The 22,162-nt window shown below is 35.2% G+C and overlaps 1 protein-coding gene across 12 annotated transcripts in view; it reads right to left on the bottom strand.

Annotated features, from left to right (window-relative positions):
* The window catches only part of nrxn3b (neurexin 3b), a 257,192-nt gene that overhangs the window by 66,326 nt on the left and 168,704 nt on the right, over nucleotides 1-22,162 (bottom strand). For all 12 annotated transcript variants that reach the window (XR_015863763.1, XR_015863764.1, XM_088402884.1 and 9 more), the window contains one exon: nucleotides 8,521-8,702. Coding sequence is in view for 10 of the 12 variants with exons in the window: in XM_088402884.1 (XP_088259010.1) it covers nucleotides 8,521-8,702 (182 nt within the window). In the remaining 2 variants the exon portion in view is untranslated. The remainder of the gene's footprint in view (nucleotides 1-8,520; nucleotides 8,703-22,162) is intronic.

The raw sequence follows: 22,162 nt of genomic DNA, 5'->3' as shown, positions 1-22,162 counted from the left end.
TAGCATAAACATATTTGGAGAAAATATTGTAGTGAACATGTAAAAACATTGTACAAAATTCATGTATAAACTCATATATATATATATATATATATATATATATATATATATATATATAGGTTTAGCATAAACATATTTGGAGAAAATATTGTAGTGAACATGTAAAAACATTGTACAAAATTCATGTATAAACTCATATATATATATATATATATATATATATATATATATATATATATATATAGCTATCTAACAAACATTTTCTTCACTGGTAAATAACCGGTAAATAAATAAATAAAACCCTGCAGATAAGCCGCACAGGATTGTACGATGCAGGTCTCAAATCATGAGAAAAAAGTTTCAGTTTATAGTTTGAAAAATCCGATGTATATACCTTGCTTGATGCTCAGTGAATGTATTTGCATTATATTAAATACAAATCGGTACAGTGCTTTCTTTCTACCAGCTGCGTTTTCGAATGTTGACATTCATCACATGCGCAGTCCCCAAAATGCATCTCATCATTCTTGTCATTGTGAAGCCAAAAATGGAGTCGATTTGTGAAATTTCGAGTCTCGCGCGGCTCAAGTGAGTGCCCACGTTTTATAACGCTGTGCATTGTGGATTTAAGAGCATTTGGAAATGAGATGGAACCCCGTCGTGTGTTTGTGTGTGATGTAGCTAAATCCCGCGTATCTTTCATGAGCTATTCGTCAGCAGCTGTCTGCTTTATCGCTCAGGAAAATGTTCCAATCGAGGACATAATGTCATGACTGCAGCTTTTAAGGGAAAACAAGTCTGTTCCAGTCTGAAAAAAATCATATGGTGATAGTATGAAAACGAGAGGAAACAGAAGAAGAAAAGAGAAACATTCGTAGAAGAAATTTAAGAAAGATAACAAAGCATGAAAACATCAAAATGATTAGAATTTGTTTTGTCTTCATTTTGATGTTTCTTGTGTTTTTTCTTATGTTTCTACTCATGATTTTTCTGTTTCTTCCTATGTTTCTTCTTTTTATGTCTTGTTTTTATAACTATGCTTCTACTTATGTATCTTCTGTTTCTTTTTATATTTATGATTTTTTTCTATTTGTTTTTTCTTATTTTTTATGTTTCTTGTGTGTTTTCTTATGTTTCTACTCATGATTTTTCTTATGTAGCTTCGTTTCTTCCTATGTTTCTTCTTATGTCTTTCTCATGTTTCTTCTTAGGTTTCTTCTTATAATTATGTTTTTTTTCTATTTGTTTTGTCTTATTTTTTTAGGTTTCTTGCGTTTTTTCCTATGATTGTACTTATGAATTTTCTTATATAGTTTGTTTTTTCCTATGTTTCTTCTTGTTATGTCTGTTTCTTATGTTTCTTCTTCTAATGGTTTCTCCTTATATTTCTTATGGTTTTTTTCTACTTGGTATGTCTTATTTTTTTAGGTTTCTTGTGTTTTTTCCTATGATTTTACTCATGATTTTTCTTTTATAGTTTCTGTTTCTTCCTATGTTTCTTCTTCTTATGTCTGTTTCTTATGTTTCTTCTTCTAATGGTTTCTACTTAAATTTCTTATGGTTTTCATGATTGTAATGTTTTTTCTTTTGTTTCGTCATTTTTACAACTGCTTCTACTTATGTTTCTTCATCTTATAGTTCTTCCACTTGTCTTTCGATTTTGAGGAATGCCAAATGTAACTGGTGCAATACTACCACCTTCTGGTGTGGAATGCATGCGACATTTAATTCTAATTTGATCAATTCTGAATTCTGACAAATAGGATCTTAAAAACAGTTTAATAAATCAAAATTTCAATACTTGGGAGGGGGGCATCATTATCCCTATACCTTTGTGTGTATAACCTTGGCCTATAGGAGCTTTTGTATGAATCCTCTCTCACACCCTAAGAGAATGGAAAAGCAATGGGCCGGCCTGCTGAGAAGCTCACAATGGGCTCTTGAGTGCGAAAACAATCATGTCGTGGCACTGTGGCACCAAGAACAAAGCAAAGGGGAAGAAAGGGTTGAAGATTAGAAGGAGAAAGTGGGTGATGTAGGGGTTAGAGACTGACAGAAAGGCAAAGCGTCATTTGGAATTCACAGTCGGTGTTCGGGGCGCGCCGAGCTGCGTTCTTTTTTTTTTTTTGTCTGATCTGGCTTTGAATTCTAAAAGCACTTGAGTTGTACTCTCAAACTCCTTTCTTCTTCTTCTCTCACTCTTTGCTTTTTCAAGTCCATTTCATCGGCGATGTTTGGCTTTTAATAATCACGATAAGTTGATTTTGTTCCGTGACTAAGACAACTTTGTATCGCAACGTCTTGAATGGGAATGCCACACATTCACTGCCAACGACGGAAATAGACGTCAAAGGTCCGTTTTAAGCTGTCTGCCTTGTCAAAGGGATTTGACGAATATCGCCGTCACTGGCAGGGAACTGATAAAAGAATAATGTAACATGTATTCTAAATATAAAAAAAAAAAGTTGCGCTCCATGATATCATACAGCTGTACTTTATAATATTGTGAGAATTGGATCCTTGTCCAACTATGTACCAGCATGAGCATCCCTCAGAGGAGTGACTGTCAAAGAGGAGTGCTCCTTTTTGCCCCATGACTTTTATTCATTTGAATTCATGAAATATACATGAACGTGGCAAAAGCTTAAGCCACAAGACCGCACGGTTGCATTGCATTAATAAGCTTTGTCCTACTTGTGTTCGTACGTGTTTTTTTACTGTCATCAAATCGCAGGTGTTTTATGTGATATGCATTCAACCCTTGTGAGGGATTTGGATCTTTACATCAAAGGGATTTGAGAGAAGACTTCAGGGAGCTGAAATTTCACCCACATGGTAGCAACATGTCAACATTTGATACGGCATAAGGGAGTGTGTCACGCTTCTTTTAAAATACAAACTAATAATACATAAAATGTGAGAATGATGTGGAAGAAAATGAGCAAAAAATATTGCACAAGGGTTAAGTTTCTCCCAAACAAACGACCCCTCCCCCTTGCACAGAGCTGGCATTTGACATTGATTGAGACCGAACAGCCTTTTGGATCATGTTTGGGGTGTCGGCGGCGGCGTACTGTGGCGTGATAATCCGCGCGAGGCTGCGCACGGACGGGTTCATCCCAGAGGCCGACAGGGAGAAATAAAAAGCGCTCCTGCTACATATGTTTGTGTGTATCCATGCATGGGCTGGTTGAGCAAATACACGTTGCAAAAAAAGGTTTTCTGTGTTCTCATTTAAGTGTGTTGATGCATCTTTTTATTCAAGTAAAAGCACCTGACACGGGCTGTAATTATTAATGACCGCGGGCAAGATTTTTACGCTATTATTGCACCGAGTCAAAAAATAGTTTATTTATTTATTTTCGCACGCAAGGTTTTTGCAGTCCAACCGGTTTACACAAGCATCAGATGAGCTGGCGGAGAGAAATACTGGGAAAGGCAATTTTTTGGAAGCAATTCCACAGCATCTATTTTTTGCTGAGTAACAACACGACACCTTGAGGCGGGCGCGAGACATATGGCGTTTCAATCAGCCTTTAAACACAGATGTGCTATTTTGATGCTTCAAAACCAGATAAAATGAAGTACAGTGTTGCCTGACTGCATGGCAGCCGGTTCTTGCAGTTTTACTCATTTTTCTATTGCAGGTTCATGTCCTTCAAAAAAATAATTTTATTTCAATAAAAATAAACCTCTATTGCATAGATTTTCATTCATTTCGACGGTATCGATTGCATGTTTGCGTCACTATTTTTCTTGATCATACGTCGGAGGAGACTAAAAAAGAATTGCGTTTATTTATTTTATTTTACAAGCAAAAAATATGGAAAAGGAAATGGGATAAATGAGAGAACGCTGTACACTATATCATTGTGTCAGCTGGGGTGCTTTGCATTTATGTGGTAAGCTAAATTTGAGCCGTTTCTCTGGTAATATTGTGTTTCACTACCTTTAAAAAGATGCTGGTTTTTTTTCAAATCATTTACTGTTAAGTTATTTTTCTGCAATTTTTCCGTCTCTTAAGTCGGACCAGTCAAAAATGAGTAATTTTGTTCATTGACAAAACAAAACAAAAAAAAAATGACGAGTACTATTACTACATGAATTTTGATCTATGACCATATCTATTGGTGGATTATCTCACTCATAAGTTATTCTATTGCAGATTTAGGTCACTCTTTTTCTTGTAATTTTAAAGTAAAAAAAAAAAACACAGCCAGCAATTTCATTTATCAAAAAAACAAAAACAAAAAAAATCATGGATTTTCATCAATAACCATATCTATTGGAGGTTAACTGCACTATTTATCTTTATATTTTTCCTCCTTCAAATTAAGAGCAGGAAAAAAGATTTTATTTATTTTTTTGGACAAAGAAAAAAAGAACAAAAAAAATGCAATAATATGAAAAAAAGATTACTGTGGGATTAAAAATGTGAACCCCAGCGATAAAAGAAGAAACGCTAAACGGAATAAGGTAATCATGCTTTGTATAAAAAGAAACAAAAACAAAACACTGCAGCATTGATGGAAATGTCTCACTCATTTCAATAAATGACACACTAATTTACCTCGTACAACTCGAAATTGGTCGTGCTGCTATTTTTAGCAGTCACAAATGAAGGCTACACCCAATGATTTAATTTGACTGGCAAAACAAGCTCTACGATGAAGTTAAAAAAGAGAAAAATGAAAAACAACTTAAAGAGGCGGATCAAGAGGGAGATTTGCCTTTCAAATTATTATTTTTTATTATTATTTCTGTCTTTAGATATTTGAACCCTCAACAAACTTGCAGTTCAAATGACAGTAAATACTGAGTGTAAGTAATTTATAACCTAAATTTTTCGCCTCATATTTTACAGCGTGATAAAACATTTTTTAGCAGCCAGATTATTTGGTAATGATCTGATAATTGCAAAGCGTGAAGGTAGAGGCTCCAGGCTGGATGAGACCTTTAGTGGCCACTTTATTATAGGAGAAAAAGAACTCGCCTCCGACCTTTTCCTTCAATGTCATTAGAAGAACGTTGATAAGTGACGTCTTCCATTAGATGCCCCCATGAGGTGACATTTGCTTCGAGGCTGCTCGGCTTTTGGTACCGATAAAAATCGGCAGCAGCTTTAACAGTCGAAAACGGCGACGCTTGTTGATCCATTCGTTATATAAATATACGTACATATGTATATACATTTATTAGGGCCGGGCAGTACGGACCAAACAGAGAATCTCAATTTATATTTCAACCAGTCCGGACGATTACAATTGTAATTGATTTTAATCGTAGTAATAAACACCTCAACATATTATTATTATTATTATTATTATTATTATTATTATTATTACTATTATTATAAAAAAGATTTGATTGATTAAAAAAGGTTTTATATTACATTAAATGCAAACTATTCAGGCAACAATATATATACTGGTTTAAAATTTGTTTTTAAAGCATTAGCAAAAAAAAGCTATTCATAACTTGTGCCTAACTTGCTTCAACGTCATAATTAAGTAGCTTGATTTTTAAAAAATATTTTAAAAAAAATCTTCTTTCAATGTATACACACACACACACACACACATATATATATATATATATATATATATATATATATATATATATATATATATATATATATATATAAATAAAAAAATATAGATATATATAGATATAGATAGATAAATAGATATACAGTATTTATAAACAAATATATAAACATATTTATAGTCTACAGATATATACATACGCGCACACACATATATACATTTATATAGCATAAATACATTTTATATATATATATATATATATATATATATATATATATATATATATATATATATATATATATATGCATATACACATACATTTATTTATATACATACATACAAATACATACAGTATAATATATTTATATACATGCACATACATATACTGTATGTATGATATATACACATTCATACACAGTCATACACATGCTTATACATATTTGCACACACAAGTACTAGTAAAAGCTTTAAAGAAAATGAAAGTTAAAAATGTGTTTAAAAACAACTATGGAAGGTTTTGCCAATTATATTCATTGTCATTGACGGGTATAGACGTCAAAGTTCCATTTTAAGCGAAAATGAGTTAGTTTAAAAAATCTAATATCCCTCATACTAATAATATTCTCTATTCTAGGGTGTTCTAAATTTATAAACATGGATTTAAGACATCATTGAATTTGTTGCCATCCTGGCCTCACTTCTTCTCTTACCTTGCGTGTCGCACACTTCCACACGCACTTAAACACATTTCGCATTTATCTGTCATCTCCGAACAGCAGATGGCTGCATTCCGGCAGGCGCCACATGGCCAACACTCAGGAGATGAGTGGAGTTCTTTAAGGAGAAAATGACTTTCAATCTGCTGTGGAAACTGCAGCTCCTCCTAATCCCTCCCTACAACCTAAAATCAACTCAATCCCACTTTTGGCCCTAAACACAACAATTAAGTTTTGCACCTTGTCTACTTTCACATGTCAAATAAATGGTCATAATATGTGATTATTACCCCCCCCCCCCCCTCCGCCCCCCTCCCATCCTCATTTCCATGGACAGTCACATTCATTATTCATAGTGGAAGTCAGTCTGTGTGTGGTAAAGGGGTTACGAAATAGAAGAGGGAAAAGAGACTTGAAAGGGGGTTGATTATATTAGCGGTCTTTTTATGGATCATATGTGCGATTCCGTTCGCTCGTGATAACCTTTACGTCGACGTTTTTTCATTGGAATTCGGTATGAAAATGGAAGCGCTGCTATACAGCGGAACTGAAGTCTCGTAGGACCGCTTGAACAGGAAGTAAGCAGTTTTCCAAAAAGGGCATTTGAAAAGTCCAATAGCTCGTGGAACAACTTGACAAACTTATTTGAACGACTTTGCGGTATGTTTAAAAGACTGGGAAAAAATGTTTTCTTTATCGCTTCCGTGGTTCCTTGGCCATTTTTATGTCCGTTTTCAACTACAATTTCTTGCTTTGACAAAGGGCACATTCATTCATACGGAACTTATACTCCATTTTGTTCCCTCCAGTAAGCAAATAAAATGCTATTAGCCACAAGCTCAGAGGTGATCGCACTCATTTGCCACTCCAAAAAAGAAATCAACTACCACTATATATCATACCAAGTCTTTCAAATGTTTCCCCTCAGTAAATGTAATAAATCTCATTTCAAAACACGGTGATGGTTTGAATTTCAGCATGCAATCTATCCTTGTTTATTTTAAGTAAGGGCTTCTTTTTTAGCAAGCTATTTAACATGTGCTGTTTTTTTTTTTTTTCAAGTAGCTCAAAAAGACTGCATGCTAAGGTCTGAAAATTGTTTTAAAAATTAGTACTCTTGTAGAAAAGTAGGATAGATAGATAGCTCAATAGCTTGCTAGCTAGTTAGCTAGCTAAATGAATAATGGATAGACAGCTCGCTAGCTTGATGGATATCTTGTTAGATAGCTATAGCTCAATTGCTAGCTAGCTAGCTTGATGAATAGTTAGCTAGCTAGCTAGCTTAATGAATAGCTAGAAAGCTGGGTAGTAGCGTCCAAATCTCATCTGCATCTCGTTAGATTGTTGTAGCTCAATAGCTTGCTAGCTAGCTTGATGGATAGCTAGCTAGCTAGCTTAATGAATAATGGATAGACAGCTCGCTAGCTTGATGGATATCTTGTTAGATAGCTATAGCTCAATTGCTAGCTAGCTAGCTTGATGAATAGTTAGCTAGCTAGCTTAATGAATAGCTAGAAAGCTGGGTAGTAGCGTCCAAATCTCATCTGCATCTCGTTAGATTGCTGTAGCTCAATAGCTTGCTAGCTAGCTTGATGGACAGCTAGCAAGCTAGCTTAATGAATAATGGATAGACAGCTCGCTAGCTTGATGGATATCTTGTTAGATAGCTATAGCTCAATTGCTAGCTAGCTAGCTTGATGAATAGTTAGCTAGCTAGCTTAATGAATAGCTAGAAAGCTGGGTAGTAGCGTCCAAATCTCATCTGCATCTCGTTAGATTGCTGTAGCTCAATAGCTTGCTAGCTAGCTTGATGGACAGCTAGCAAGCTAGCTTAATGAATAATGGATAGACAGCTCGCTAGCTTGATGGATATCTTGTTAGATAGCTATAGCTCAATTGCTAGCTAGCTAGGTTGATGAATAGTTAGCTAGCTAGCTTAATGAATAGCTAGAAAGCTGGGTAGTGGCAGCCAAATCTGCATCTCGTTATATAACTTTAGCTCAATAGCTAGCTAGCTAGCTTGATGAATAGTTAGCTAGCTAGCTTAATGATTAGCTAGAAAGCTGGGTAGTGGCAGCCAAATCTGCATCTCGTTATATAACTTTAGCTCAGTAGCTACCCAGCTAGTTCAATAAATAAGTAGACAGCTAGCTTAATAGCTAGAATAGAGTTTAGTAGAGGAGGGAAATTCAGTGAAGGAATGGAAACAATGTTGTTATGGCTGAAATGGGTATTAACGAATGAAAATCGGTACTCACAATGTGGAGCATAATGTAGTCACCCAGTCGCGGGGCGCTGTCGATGCGAACGAGGATTCCGTCTTTGATGGTGGTACTGAAACCTACTGCGAGCCGGTCGGTCCGCGTGCTGGGCCTTTCGTTATTAGGCCACGTGTAGGTGATCAGACCCCCTCCTTTGCCAAAGATGTAGGTGGTGCCAGCTGTGGAAACATAAGGAACATCATCAAGACATTTGAAAAGGCGGAAAATGGGAATACGATTGTTTGTTGATCAAAATGCAGTATTTTTTTTCTCTCCACTTTTAATTAAAAAAAATGTTGTCTGTATAACCCAAGCTTTTTTTCCAAATAATAATTAGTTCTGCCCGTACTAGCGGAATAAAAAGCGTCGACTGAAAATGACGTCATTGTTGCTCGTGTAACAACCAATCACGGTGCACCGATTTTTTTACGTTTGTTACCTGAGCAACTGCGATGTCAGAATCAAGATGGCTGCCTCCTCAGATGGATTAAAAAAATAGTAGCTTTTGCTGTTTAAATCAAACTCAAAAATATCATAACAAAAAATTAAAAAGCATCTTGATTTATCATGTCTTTGCCTCAGCACATTTATTGGTCTTCATTGTCGACGTGAGCCTCAGAGTTTCAGTTCTTTCCAAGTCACCTAAACATCTGCTTAGGCCTTGTGATGGCTGCCCAGCTGTCACACTTTTCCCCCCATGAAACGGCCGGCAGTCTGCTCCGTGGTCCGGAACACCCCGGAGACTGGGCAAACATATGGAGGAGGGCGAGGAAGACGGCGTGGCGAGGCTCGAGCCACCAGATGAGTGTCTGTTTGCCCGCGGACGCGCAAACAGGTCAGGACTCGGCAAACCTCGGGTGCCACAAATGCAAATCGCCGGCGAGGGTCAGCTTCCGTAGAACAAAACGTCCTCAGCGGGCTTCCAACAATTGTTTGCCTGAGTCAAATCCATAAGGCTGGTAGACATCTCCTTAGTGCACGCACACATGATAATGATTCCAGTTTGCAGATTTGGTTCATGTTTACAGGCTTTTTTTTTTTTCTTATAGGAATCATTCTCTTTTTTTGATTGCAACGTTTGCAGGATTCAGCGGCCATAGGAAGTAAATGCAATTGAGTGAATGGTAGATGTTTTTTTTTTTAACAGTTTATAAAATTGTAATTATTCTCCCAAATGAATGCAAATGCCTCATATATTCAAAAAAAAAAAAAAAAAAATATATATATATATATATATATATATATATACATATACATATATATATATATATATATATACATATACATATATATATACATATACATATATATATACATATATATATATATATATATACATATATATATATATATATATATACATACATATATACATACATATATATATGTATATATATATACATATATATATATATATATATATATATATATATATATATATATATATATATATATATATATATATATGTGCGTGTGTGTGTGTGTGTGTGTCTATATACTATATGTATACTGTATGTGTGTGCATATATACAAACACACAAACATACACACATACATACAGTATATATACACATATATATACATACACACATATATGTACATACACACACATATATATACATACACACACACATATACATATATATATATATATATATATATATATATATATATATATATATTTATGCACACACACATATTTACACATATTATACATACAGTATACACACAAACACATATATATATATATATATATATATATATATATATATATATATATATATATATATGCACACACACACATATTTACACATATTATACATATAGTATACACACATAAACACATACAGTATACACAAACAAACAAACACACACACACAATTTTATATATATATATATATATATATATATATATATATATATATATATTTATGCACACACACATATTTACACATATTATACATACAGTATACACACAAACACACACACATACAGTATACACACACACACACATATATATATATATATATATATATATATATATATATATATATATATATATATATATATGCAGAAACAGACATTTGTAGCAAATTACTTTCTGTATCGACTGCTAAAAATAGAACCCCCCCCCCCCCCCCCCCCCCGAAAGAAGACCGACGCCATAAGGACAGAAGATAGCAGCCCACAGCTACGTCGCAACGGATATCGCCTTCACTGTCTCGTCGCCTCAGATTCCTTCTCGCCCAAAGAGTTTGGAAGCGGCAAACTTCCCCATCACATCCAGCACACTTGTTTTCTTTCTGGAGGGGAAGACGACGAGGAGCAGCAAAAAATACAAGCACCCCAGGGAGCCAATTATCACATTGAGGAGATTGACTTAGCGTTTCTGGAGGACAATGTACGAAGGAGGCCCGAAACGCACACGACACAGGAAGTGGCGCGCAAACGAGCGGGCGGGCGTATGGCGGCACAAATGCGCATCGTGACGCTCAAGCATAAAAAGTGGGCAAACACGTGCACCCGGCGAGGACATGACGCCCTCTCACATACGATCAGCGCGGCTGATTAATTCCGCAAAGAAGAAGACGGCCGACCCCAGATAGAACTCAAATCTTAGTGGTCTGAATCGGAGGGACAAAAACAATAACGTCATGGAATCCATGTATTAAAAATCAGATCTTCTTTTGCAGTGGTAACTCTAAGCGCATTTTATTCAGCAACTACAAAAGAAGACGTTTTATTTCTGGTTGCCGGAAAATTTTACAACACTATATTGCAATAAGTTGACGCCTGTTGCAGTTAATTTGCTCTTAAATTGAAAAGAAATATTAACGTTTCATGTCACAGTTTTGAAAAGCATTAAACTAGATTTGCTGATATCTGCTGCAGAAATTTAATATCTAACATGTTAATTTACCAATATGTTGCCGCATTTTCCAATTTATTTGCTCTTAAGTTGAAAAGAAATATTACCGTTTCATGTCACAGTTTTGAAAAGCATTCAATTAGATTTGCTGATATCCGCTGCGGGAATTGACAATTAAACATGTTAATTTACCAATATGTTCCCGCATGTTCCAATTAATTTGCTCTTAAGTTGAAAAGCCATATTAACGTTTCATGTCACAGTTTTGAAAAGCATTCAATTAGATTTGCTGATCTCCGCAGCGGGAACCGACAATTTAACATGTTAATTCAACAATATGTTGCCTCATGTTCCAATGAATTTATTCTTAGTTTGAAATTAAACATTGTATTGATCCTGTCACAGTGTTAAAAAGCATTATGTTGGATGATCTGAAACCCTGTTAAAATCTCAAAGTGCAACATTTTCTGCTTAGAAAATTTGATTATCCATAAAAGCCAAAGTGGGAGGAGAAATTGTTTTATTACAGTTACAAAAAGGTCAATGAGTCTCATTTTTTCAGTTATGAAAACCCTAATTAACATTTGTCCAGGCGAGTATGTCCTTACTGGCACTAAAAGTGAACAAAATATACACAATTTGCAGTGGAGACCCAATACGACAATTAAGCTAATAGGCTACTGTATGTTCCAATTTGTTTGCTCTTAATTTGAAAAGAAAACTGTTCCTGTCCAGGCATTAAAATAAAACAGTTAAATTCTGTTAAAATCTTACATCCTGTAAGTGCCTTCTTGTGCCCCCATTAAGGTATTAAAAAAAACAATTTATTATCAGTAGTGGAATTATTTTTTCGAATTTCACAATGCTCACCTCCACTTTTTTTTTTTTTTTTTTTTAACCCTTTACCCCTAAACTTTACACTGTCAAATGCCATTTTTATTATTATGAACACCCCTGACGTTTATTCGGAGCTGACTTTCATCTTGGCCTTCATTTTTGAAATATAGCTGCTTAAATATCTGTTAGCATAAACGTATTTCAAATCGACAAATCCACTCCAAGTCCAATTCTGCTACATTCAGCAACTATGTTGAAAAATGAACACAACAAGTAAGTTGTATTTTTTTTTTTTCCCCCCTCGGCTATCACCCAAAATAATTGGTATTGGTCTCCTTCCTGTCTGTGAGAAGCTATGATTCATTGCATCTTCGCTTTGCCTCCATTTAGGGACTCTCAGTAGAGGAGCAAAGCTTCCGTCAAAGTCACGGCCTCTATTTTCCAAGTAGACCCGGGAGGCACCCAAGACCAGACGTAAGGTCAGGACACCTGTCTGCGGGACAGAACCACGTCCTGTCCTTTAAGACCCTTTGTGACACAATTCCACTCGATTGGAAAGAGAGAGAAAAATAAAGTAGCAGACCCAAGAGATAAATGGGAACTATTTTTTTGTTTTTGTTTTAATATTTATATTGATAAATTATATTCATATTTAGAATATTGTGTGGATCATCCAAAAAATAAACATTTTTTTTTCTAAAAATAACTTTTTTTGTGCAATCAATGAAATTCCCATCTCCTTTTTTTCTTCTTATCATAACCTTGATTTAATTCTAACCCTAATCATATCATTTTATTTTCTATCATAGCTTTTTTTTTTTCTTAACATAACCTTGACATTGGTTTTCTCATTTGTTTTTGTCTTCTCCACAAAATAATCTTTGAAGAGGAAATAAATACATATTGTATATATTTAAATTTAATTTATATTAAATTTATATTTAAATTTAAAATGATATATTTTATATTATATTATAAAATATTATATTATATTTTATATTATATATATATTATAATATTATATATTATATTATTATATTATTTATATATATATATATATATATATATATATATATATATATATATATACTGTATATATATATACTGTATATATATATATACTGTATATATATATACTGTATATATATATATATATATATATATATATTTTTTTTTTTTTTTATTTTTTTTTTTTTTCTATCATAGCTTATTTTTTTTTCTTAACATAACCTTGACATTGGTTTTCTCATTTGTTGTTTTCTTCTCCACAAAATAATCTTTGAAGGGGAAATAAATACACATTGTATATATTTAAATTTAATTTATATTAAATTTTAAAATTATATATTTAAATATATTTAAATATTTAAAAATGTATATATATATATATATATATATATATATATATATATATATATATATATATATATATATATATATGTGTGTGTGTATGTGTGTTTTTTTTTTTAAGAATTCTCTGGTTATATTTATATGTATTTAATCAGGGTAGCTTAAGTACACTCTCCAATTTATAGTATGCAATCATTAAACCATTCTTACACACACTCCTCTAATTGCTGTTATGCCTTTTCTTTCTCATTATCACTTCCGCATGCTCACACGCCAGGGGATGAAAAATGAACACAAGATTTGATGTGGTGGAATCGTCCAAAAAGAATGAAAATAAAAACCCCCAACACCATAAAAACTGTGATTCTCCCGCCACGCGCCATTCACGGCAAATTATTAGGCTCCATGCAACAAGCAATAAAGAACATTTGACAGTGGAGACAATATGCAAGATAGTGAGGGGTGAAATCACTAGGAGTCATCTCCATTTTACAACCTCCTATTTCATAATTCATATTTCCAGCTGTTGCTTCCCCCCCCCGGGATGGAGTGAGGGATGGCGCTGATGGCTGAGTGGCTTTTGCTCTGTGTGTATGAGCGTATGATTTTGCCCTGTAATTGAATTTCAGCAATGTGCACACTCCGCCATGTTGTACGGAGTTGTGTGTGTGTGCGCTCTTATTTTGTCAATACTTTTATCAAACAAGTGTACCATCACATATATATATATATATATATATTTTTTTTTTTTTAGTAAACCTTGAAAGATTTACACTGTCCATTTCTTATATAATGCGCCACATTGAATGGACTGACACAAAGGAAAAAATGTAATGTGTGAAAATAGAAACAGGAGTGAAGAATGTCACTTTGATTGCTTTTTTTTTTCTTTTCTCTTAAATTTGCCTTTAAGTTTCCAAGGAAACATATGTCGGACTCAGGTAATTATTTGAGCCCCTGAGATAGAAAAATGACCAAAGTGACACTTCTGCCAATTTTAGCTTTAGTCACATGGCAATTACTTATTGTTACCAAGAAGCAAGCAGCGCGAAGGCCCTGCTGGAATCGCTTTTTCTCTTCTCATTCCATTGACTTTTTGGGGCCTCAACATGACTTGCACAGGCAACAAATTATCTGGGTATTTTTTATTTTTTTCTGAACACAGACAACCAACCTTACTCAAAAGCACCCTGGGGATGTTTGAAAAGAAGAAAAAAAAACTGTTGTAGATGTACATCTTTAGCAGAGGTCAAGAAGACAGAAAAAAATCGTATTAAAGGATCAAAGAAAGGGATTAAAAAAGTCTAAATATACCTTTTGTTTGATAATTGGACGTTAACTCCAAGATTTTACTAAATACGTAACCTGATAATGTGATTAATTGTGATTTTATATATATATATATATATATATATATATATATATATATATATATCCACAAAAAGATAATCAACATATAGGTCTCAAAAAGCAATAATCATAAATATTTGTCTGGAGAAAAGTATTGTACATAAAGTTTTCTGTTTTGGGATAGTAGAGAACTCTCACAAAAATAAATCATTAACTTAATTATTAAGAAATATTCGTCCCCCCCAAAATAATCAAAATAAAGTGTCAGACCTGTTCTAAAAAATAAATATTTATAAATAAAAAATATTCAACTTTTGGGATCTTAATAGAGATGTGTCCACAAAATAAATCACTAACTTGACAGGTGACGAGAGGTGGCACATGACAAATTGGGTCAATGGGGGAGAATCTGTATTACAATAATGAAATTGAATAACCTATTGAACATAAAATTAGTTTTATGAGCTTATATTTTCCTGAAACAAAAAATAATTTAATAATTATTTCTAAAGGATCTTTGCATGTTGGTTTGTTTGTTTTATTTAAAATCTCAAGTACCCCCATTTGAGAACCACTGACATAGATAATCATGAGATGAAAAAACGTAAAATACGCATACCAATAACCAGTTTTCGACCGTTTTCCATCCAAAAATTTGAAAGGGATCCATCACACGTTATCAGTCGTTATTAAATTAGGCAGTAGTAATCATAGTTAGTCCAGAAGGTGATTGTTTACCAGGTATTGAAATTTCAAAGTATGAAATGCCCCCCCGGGCTGAACATGCTCAAAGCGGATTGTAAAGATAACCGCAACATAAATGCAGCGCGCGGCAAAGCTCAGGCACCTTCTTGCTTGGGTTGCCAAGCAGCACCAGCAGCCGGAGCGATAGCGCGAGCCGCCGGGCAGCGGCCCCGTTCACCGACTCCAGTCCAAATTGTTGACAGGAGGGTTTGAGTACAGCCAAAGCGCTCTCTTGCTGATTTATTGTTGACAGTCGGTCTGAACAGCAGCGCCATTGTAGCGAATCACAAAAGTGGAATTCAAGGACAGCAATACATATTTGCCAATATTTTCGCTATTACTGTACATACTCCCGCTTCTATTGTGTTGTAGTTGTTATAGAGAGTTTAAACTGATCGGCCGGGCCGATTATCTGGGTTGGTATTGGCGTGTAGCGGTAATTATTTCATTTTACGGCCGATAAACTCCGCGGTACAGCTTTCTGATCATGGACCGGGTAGATCGGCTCAGAAAAATCCCTATGGAATAAAACGGCAGCCTTGTACTTCCGCGTTCGTCATCTCCAGTCCTCGTTTTGTCCCGTGCGCTAATTCGTTAGCTAAACAGTCACTCAAAGTGAAGAACCCCATCCCGACAACCCGTGACAAATTCTGACTTCCGACGTTGTTTCGTCATACCTGAAGGCGCAAAACGAGTCCTGAAAGCCGACGTCGGCTTGGTGTGTAGAGGGCCTTAAGGATCCTCGCTCCAGCACTGTCCCGCCCACTGCAGAATCTGATTGGTTAGTCGGGCAAGAGCCAGAGCCAATCAGTGATGAAAGCCATATATGGTTTACCCACAGTGGTCTCATAAGCACAGAGACCCAACGGGGTGACAACATGATTGCACGTTGGAAGGTGAGTTTAAAGAAAGTAAGAAACTCTACCGAAATTTTAATCGCGAAACGCACATAGAATTTTACATTGTATATTAAATGCGCTATATCAATAACGTTGAAAAAGGTCCGCTAGTCTCCCAGGCTAACCCACAACAGTAAACACGATGACCGGATTGGTAATACGCCGTGATTTTAAAAGTTACAGTTATTTAAAACCGTCCAAATCCGACCAAACTGGTAAATCCCATCTGGGTGAAATTTCATCTCCCTCACGCTTGTTTTTAATGCTTTCCTTTTGAAATAAAAAGCAAAGATCAAAAGATTGAACAAAGCACCGCGCGAGGGTGAAATATCGATCATCGGCCTCCTTGACTACTGATAATCGGAACCAGTATCGTCGTAGCATCCTAGCATACCAAGAAACCTGTCGGCTGCCTTTTATGCTGAGGCGGTAGGATTTTTTTGGCCGGCGATAACGGGGATAAAAAGCGAGAGAGTTCTCGAGTCAAAGAAGAGAAGAGACAAAGAAACGCAGCAAAGGCAGGCCAATGTCATCTTGAGATGGCTAAAAGACGCTATTTGGAGAGCGTGGCCAAAAGCAAAGCAATCCCCCCCTAAACCTGACTGACAATTCTCTCCATCCCAAAAGAATATACATTCTGTTGATTTTCTTTCAAAAATTGGGACAAAAGTTCCTCACTGAATTGCCAGCTTTCATAATTCATGAGAATATGAGGGAGAGTGTGTGAGGCATATCACTTGGGAGACAGATCACCCAAAACCCTGCAGAGGATTAGGCCAAGAAGATCCCCACAAGAATAAGGCATTCAAAAGATGGCTCGGAATGGAAGCATCATTTATAATTGAATCTTCCCTTGAGGATGGTGGGCTTGCTTGAGAAATTTCGCTTTATACTTTCTCTGTTTGTCTTTGCAATGACCCAAACACTCTCGACCGATAATGTAGCAAGACTGGGGCCCGTCCCATTAATCCGTCTGCGGGTTATGGGCCTTCAAATTAAAAATAATTGCTCAGATTGACGATATTTGCAGATTCGTTTAACCTTGCCAAGTTAGACCAGAGTTATGTATTACATAAAATTATGAATTACCGTATTTTCCGCACTATAAGGCGCGACGGATTATAAGGCGCACCCTCAATTAATGACATATTTCAGAACTTTTTCCACATTTAAGGCGCACCGGATTATAAGGCGCACCCTCAATTAATGACATATTTCAGAACTTTTTCCACATATAAGGCGCACCGGATTATAAGGCGCACCCTCAATTAATGACACTTTCAAACTTTTTCAATCACAATATAGTAATACTCAAAGTAATAACAATAATAATTCAAATAATAACTCGATGTCAATATGAGCAACCTAGTTCAAGTGTAAACACACAAAAGAAACAGGTAAAACTTACTTTATCAGTTCGTTCCCCATCTATGAATCCCAATCGCAATATTGATCCATACATAAGGCGCACCTGATTATAAGGCGCACCATCAGCTTTTTAAAAAAAAAAAATTAAGGCTTTTAGGTGTGGCTTTTAGTGCGGAAAATACGGTACATGGATTCAATGAGCCAATTTTCAGCATTTTGACAGACATCTGTTTGCTTTTTTTTTTTTTCTTATTGCCCCAAACCTCTCTTCACCCATTCCCATTAATTAAAAAAAAAAAAAAAAAAAAAGGGGAAAACCCCCCCACAATAATCGTTATTGGCATAGTTGACGTCATTTCACGTCAACGGCACTCAAAGTGGAAATTAGGTCACACATTTTCACACTTTATACTTTTAAGAATCATTTACAGCGATTATTAATGACAAATACATCAACACGATAACCCTATCCCCTTAGAAAAATATCACAATTTTTTTGCGCAAGGAATCCCAAACAACAAAATGAATTTAATTTTGGTGTACGCCTTAATAATCCACTAAACTAAATTCATCTCCCTCGCAGGACAATAAATATCCTGCTGCGGGATTAAGGTCAGGCGTCACAAAAAGAAGAAGAAAGACCTAAGTCTTTTATTGAAGCAGATAGTATTGCAGAGTCATTTTTCAGAAGATGTCAACAAAGCGCAGTGGCAAATGGATTTTGACATTTGCCTCAGAATGGCTGTGCCCAGAATGTAATGAGCCAGAAAAGATTGACTCTTTGTCAAAACCCGCTGCCACATTTACACTGAGAAGCCATCCCCGGTATTTTTCGGATAGTGGTTAACTTGTGTTCATTTTATACCACGGTGACAAAAGCGACTTTTATTATTTTATATTAATACACAATGAAAATGGGGAAAAAAAAGAAGCTTGCTGCAAACTATAACGTTTCCACGTTATGATTCAGTTTACTATGGCACAGTTAAACTTAGTGATGGACAAACGAAGCTTCGTGAAGCAGCGGTGATGTTTTTTGACTCCTCTAGATGGCACTGTCGGTTCAAAGAGGAAGGGTAAATTTAATACGTTTCCATTATATTTCACTCTTCTTTGTTTCTTAATATAACAATGACACTCCGGATTTTGACGGTGTCAACTCTTTATTAGCATAGCATGTAGTCGTATCCAAAAGGTGGCGCAGCACAACCCGGCGCCGGGGTTACCCATCATGTATTGCGAAACAAACAACGGGCATTATAGCTCAAAATTCACCAAATTTTCCACTGCACTCATGTTTATAATTAAACCAAACCAAAAACATGGTGCTTCATGAAGCTTCATTTCCTAATTACTAGTGTATGGCCTCACCTGTACATGAGAAATTCATGTTCCGATTAATTTGCTCTCAATTTGAAAAGAAGCATGTTTTGAATGATAAAAAAATAGATTGAAATAGAATAAATTTGACTTTTTTTTTTTTCCATTGCAGACTACTCAATTCTAAACCCTTGTGCTGGATTTTTGGCCAATCATTTGATCTTTACATCAAAGAAATTTTACATCAGAGGGAAAACATTGAAAGAAGACACCAAGGAGCTGAAATTTCAACCAGATGGCGATGTCAAAGTTTGAAATGATAGAATCAACCAGGAAAGTACCATCCCTTGGATAAAAATACTACAAGTAGAACATGGAAGAATTTGTCCAAGAAATGGACACAATACTGTACACGCAGTCACCGATACCAAGTACCAATACCATTGATATGTTTGAAACATAAGATTCCACCCTCCAAAAAAGGACACATGATTTAAAAAAAAAAAAAAAAAAAAAGACCAATATCCACCTAGATAATTTTTCTTTAAGCCAGGATTGGAATATTTTTTTTTTAATGCTTGTAAACTCCATATGACAATTTTTGTCTATTTTCAGGTACTTTTTTTGATTCATTGAAACAGTCGTATGACTCCACAATACACTTAGTCTGTTTTTTTGGTTTTTGTTTTTTTAATTGGGGTGTGCAAACACCACACACGACCAACCGTGTTTGAACACTCACTCAATCCCCCAAAAAACGTACTTATAAGGTTTTTATGTTTTTTTTTTCAGAAACCAGGCATGCATTCCCAGGTACCCAGTAATTTTCTTTTTTTTTCTTTTTTTTTCAAGCTTTCGGAGAAAAGGGAGTCTGAAAATTCTTAAAATCCTTAAAAAAAAAAATAAAAAAAAGACAGATTCATGGAAACGACTTCTTCCACTAGATTTAAAAAATTGCAACATGTGACATGCAATCCGCAGTGTCCATTCATTTTCTTTTTCTGGAGGCCACGCACTAATGACTACTAATCAGCACACATTTCCTTAAGGATTACGGCACCTTGACAACTTAAATGTGGCGAAACCCTTTCGTTTCTTTTTATAGGTGCAATAAAAATTATACAGTACTAATGACCACTTTCCACCACTCGTCTTCTTACAGATCTCTTGATAATTTAAATGTAACTTTGTGGAGTACGATCTCCAACAGCAGGAGACTTTTATGGACAGGCTTTTGCACGTGATTGGCACTCAGGGCGACAACTGCTTGTTAATGTTCAGAATAAGCCGCCGCGGAGACGGGAGGCAATTAAGAGAGAAACCAATTTGCAAAATTGATGGAAAAATATAGAAATAATCTCATTTCAACATATGTATGTATTCAATTATCAGTATTTGCTCAGGGTGTGGTAAGAAAGTATTAGAACGTTGAGTTTATGGGAGACAGCTGCATTCATTGGCCCGAGAGCAGCGTGTGTCTCTCTAGCGCCGCCCTAGTGGCTCCCTGGAGCTTTTTCAAAAACGTTTGAAAATGGTGAAAAATGGGAGGTTGTTTTAATATGGTTTACGAACATGCAACAAACATTCTTGTAACGTTTTTCGATGCTGTAAAAATGGGTAGAATAAATATTTCAATATTTATGGTAAAATGACTCGTGTTTGAGAAAAAGAAATATATAGAAAAGAGGATTCAACGGTTCTTGGATGGAATTATTTGCTTTCATCGGTAAACTCGTTTTCAAATAACAAAAACAAATTATAAAAAGCTTATCCAGTGATGTCCAAAAACATTAAACATTAAACGAGTAAGAACACAATCCTGTCATAGACACATTATTAGTAACAAATCGGCTGGTTTTAAAAAATACATTTCCGATTTTTCTCAGTAAATATTTAGAACGCCACACAGGAGTAATATCGGGTTTTGTTGATCTGGATCAAGGATGACGATTCATTTTGTTGTTATGTTTGGTGAATCCTCAGAGTAAAAATGACAACACAAAATAATGTTTCAAATTTTTCGATAATTTCATCCATGCAACGAAATATAATACTTTAATATTGTAATGGAAGGTAAGCAGGCGGATTCCTTTGTTTAAGTTTGAAAACCGCACCTTGCTTGACTAAGTAATATGAGGCTAAAGACAGTTTTGCGAACGGGTTAGTGCATTTCCTCCTGGCAAAAGATTGGATTTGACTCAGGTTGTTTTTTTGTCTCCAGTCTCTCTTATTGATAAAGACGATTAAATACAATGTCAATTTTATCTTAGCAACGCCACATGGATTTTGCCCCTTTTTTTTAATTCTCTGGATATGAGATTTGCTGTACAAAGTCCACGTGAGTAATTTCTTTTCTGGCAGTATCAGCTGGATGAGTTGAAAAAAAAAAAAGGAACACAGGCTTAAGTTTTGTGTTTGGATGTGTCTATTGATCTCAAGTACTGGCTTAGCTGAAGTTGCCATGGAAGACTTGGGAGGACTCGGTGGAATTTGGAGGTCATTGGGATGGAACAGGCAGGCCACTCAATATCGTAGTCTAATTAAGGGCCAAACTAAAAACCTCACTATGTGCAAGTGAAAGCGAGCGGGAGATTTGCTGATGCTCAGGGGAGCTTAAAATGCTGTTTATAACCGCTGCGTTCGAGAAACAAGCAAAATAAACTTTTAAGTGAACCAACTGGTTGGGTTTAGCAAATGATGATAAATGATTTTATTTGATACAATTTCGTTTTAGTGATTAGCCAAGGTCACTTTGGTGAGTGGGGGTAAATTATATCATAGGCAGGAGCGTAGGTAGAAAATTTTCATGAAATAAAATAATTGTATTTAATTATATTAAGTGAAATGTATAAATGTGTGCATATGAAAAGGGCAGAATATTCTGATTTAAAAAAAAAAAAGC

This window comes from Hippichthys cyanospilos, chromosome 20 (genome assembly GCF_059441005.1).
Source record: "Hippichthys cyanospilos isolate Australia breed blue-spotted pipefish chromosome 20, RoL_Hcya_1.0, whole genome shotgun sequence".
Lineage (NCBI taxonomy): Eukaryota > Metazoa > Chordata > Actinopteri > Syngnathiformes > Syngnathidae > Hippichthys > Hippichthys cyanospilos.
Note: the sequence above shows the minus strand (reverse complement) of the source record. Positions and strands in the feature narration are given on the sequence as shown.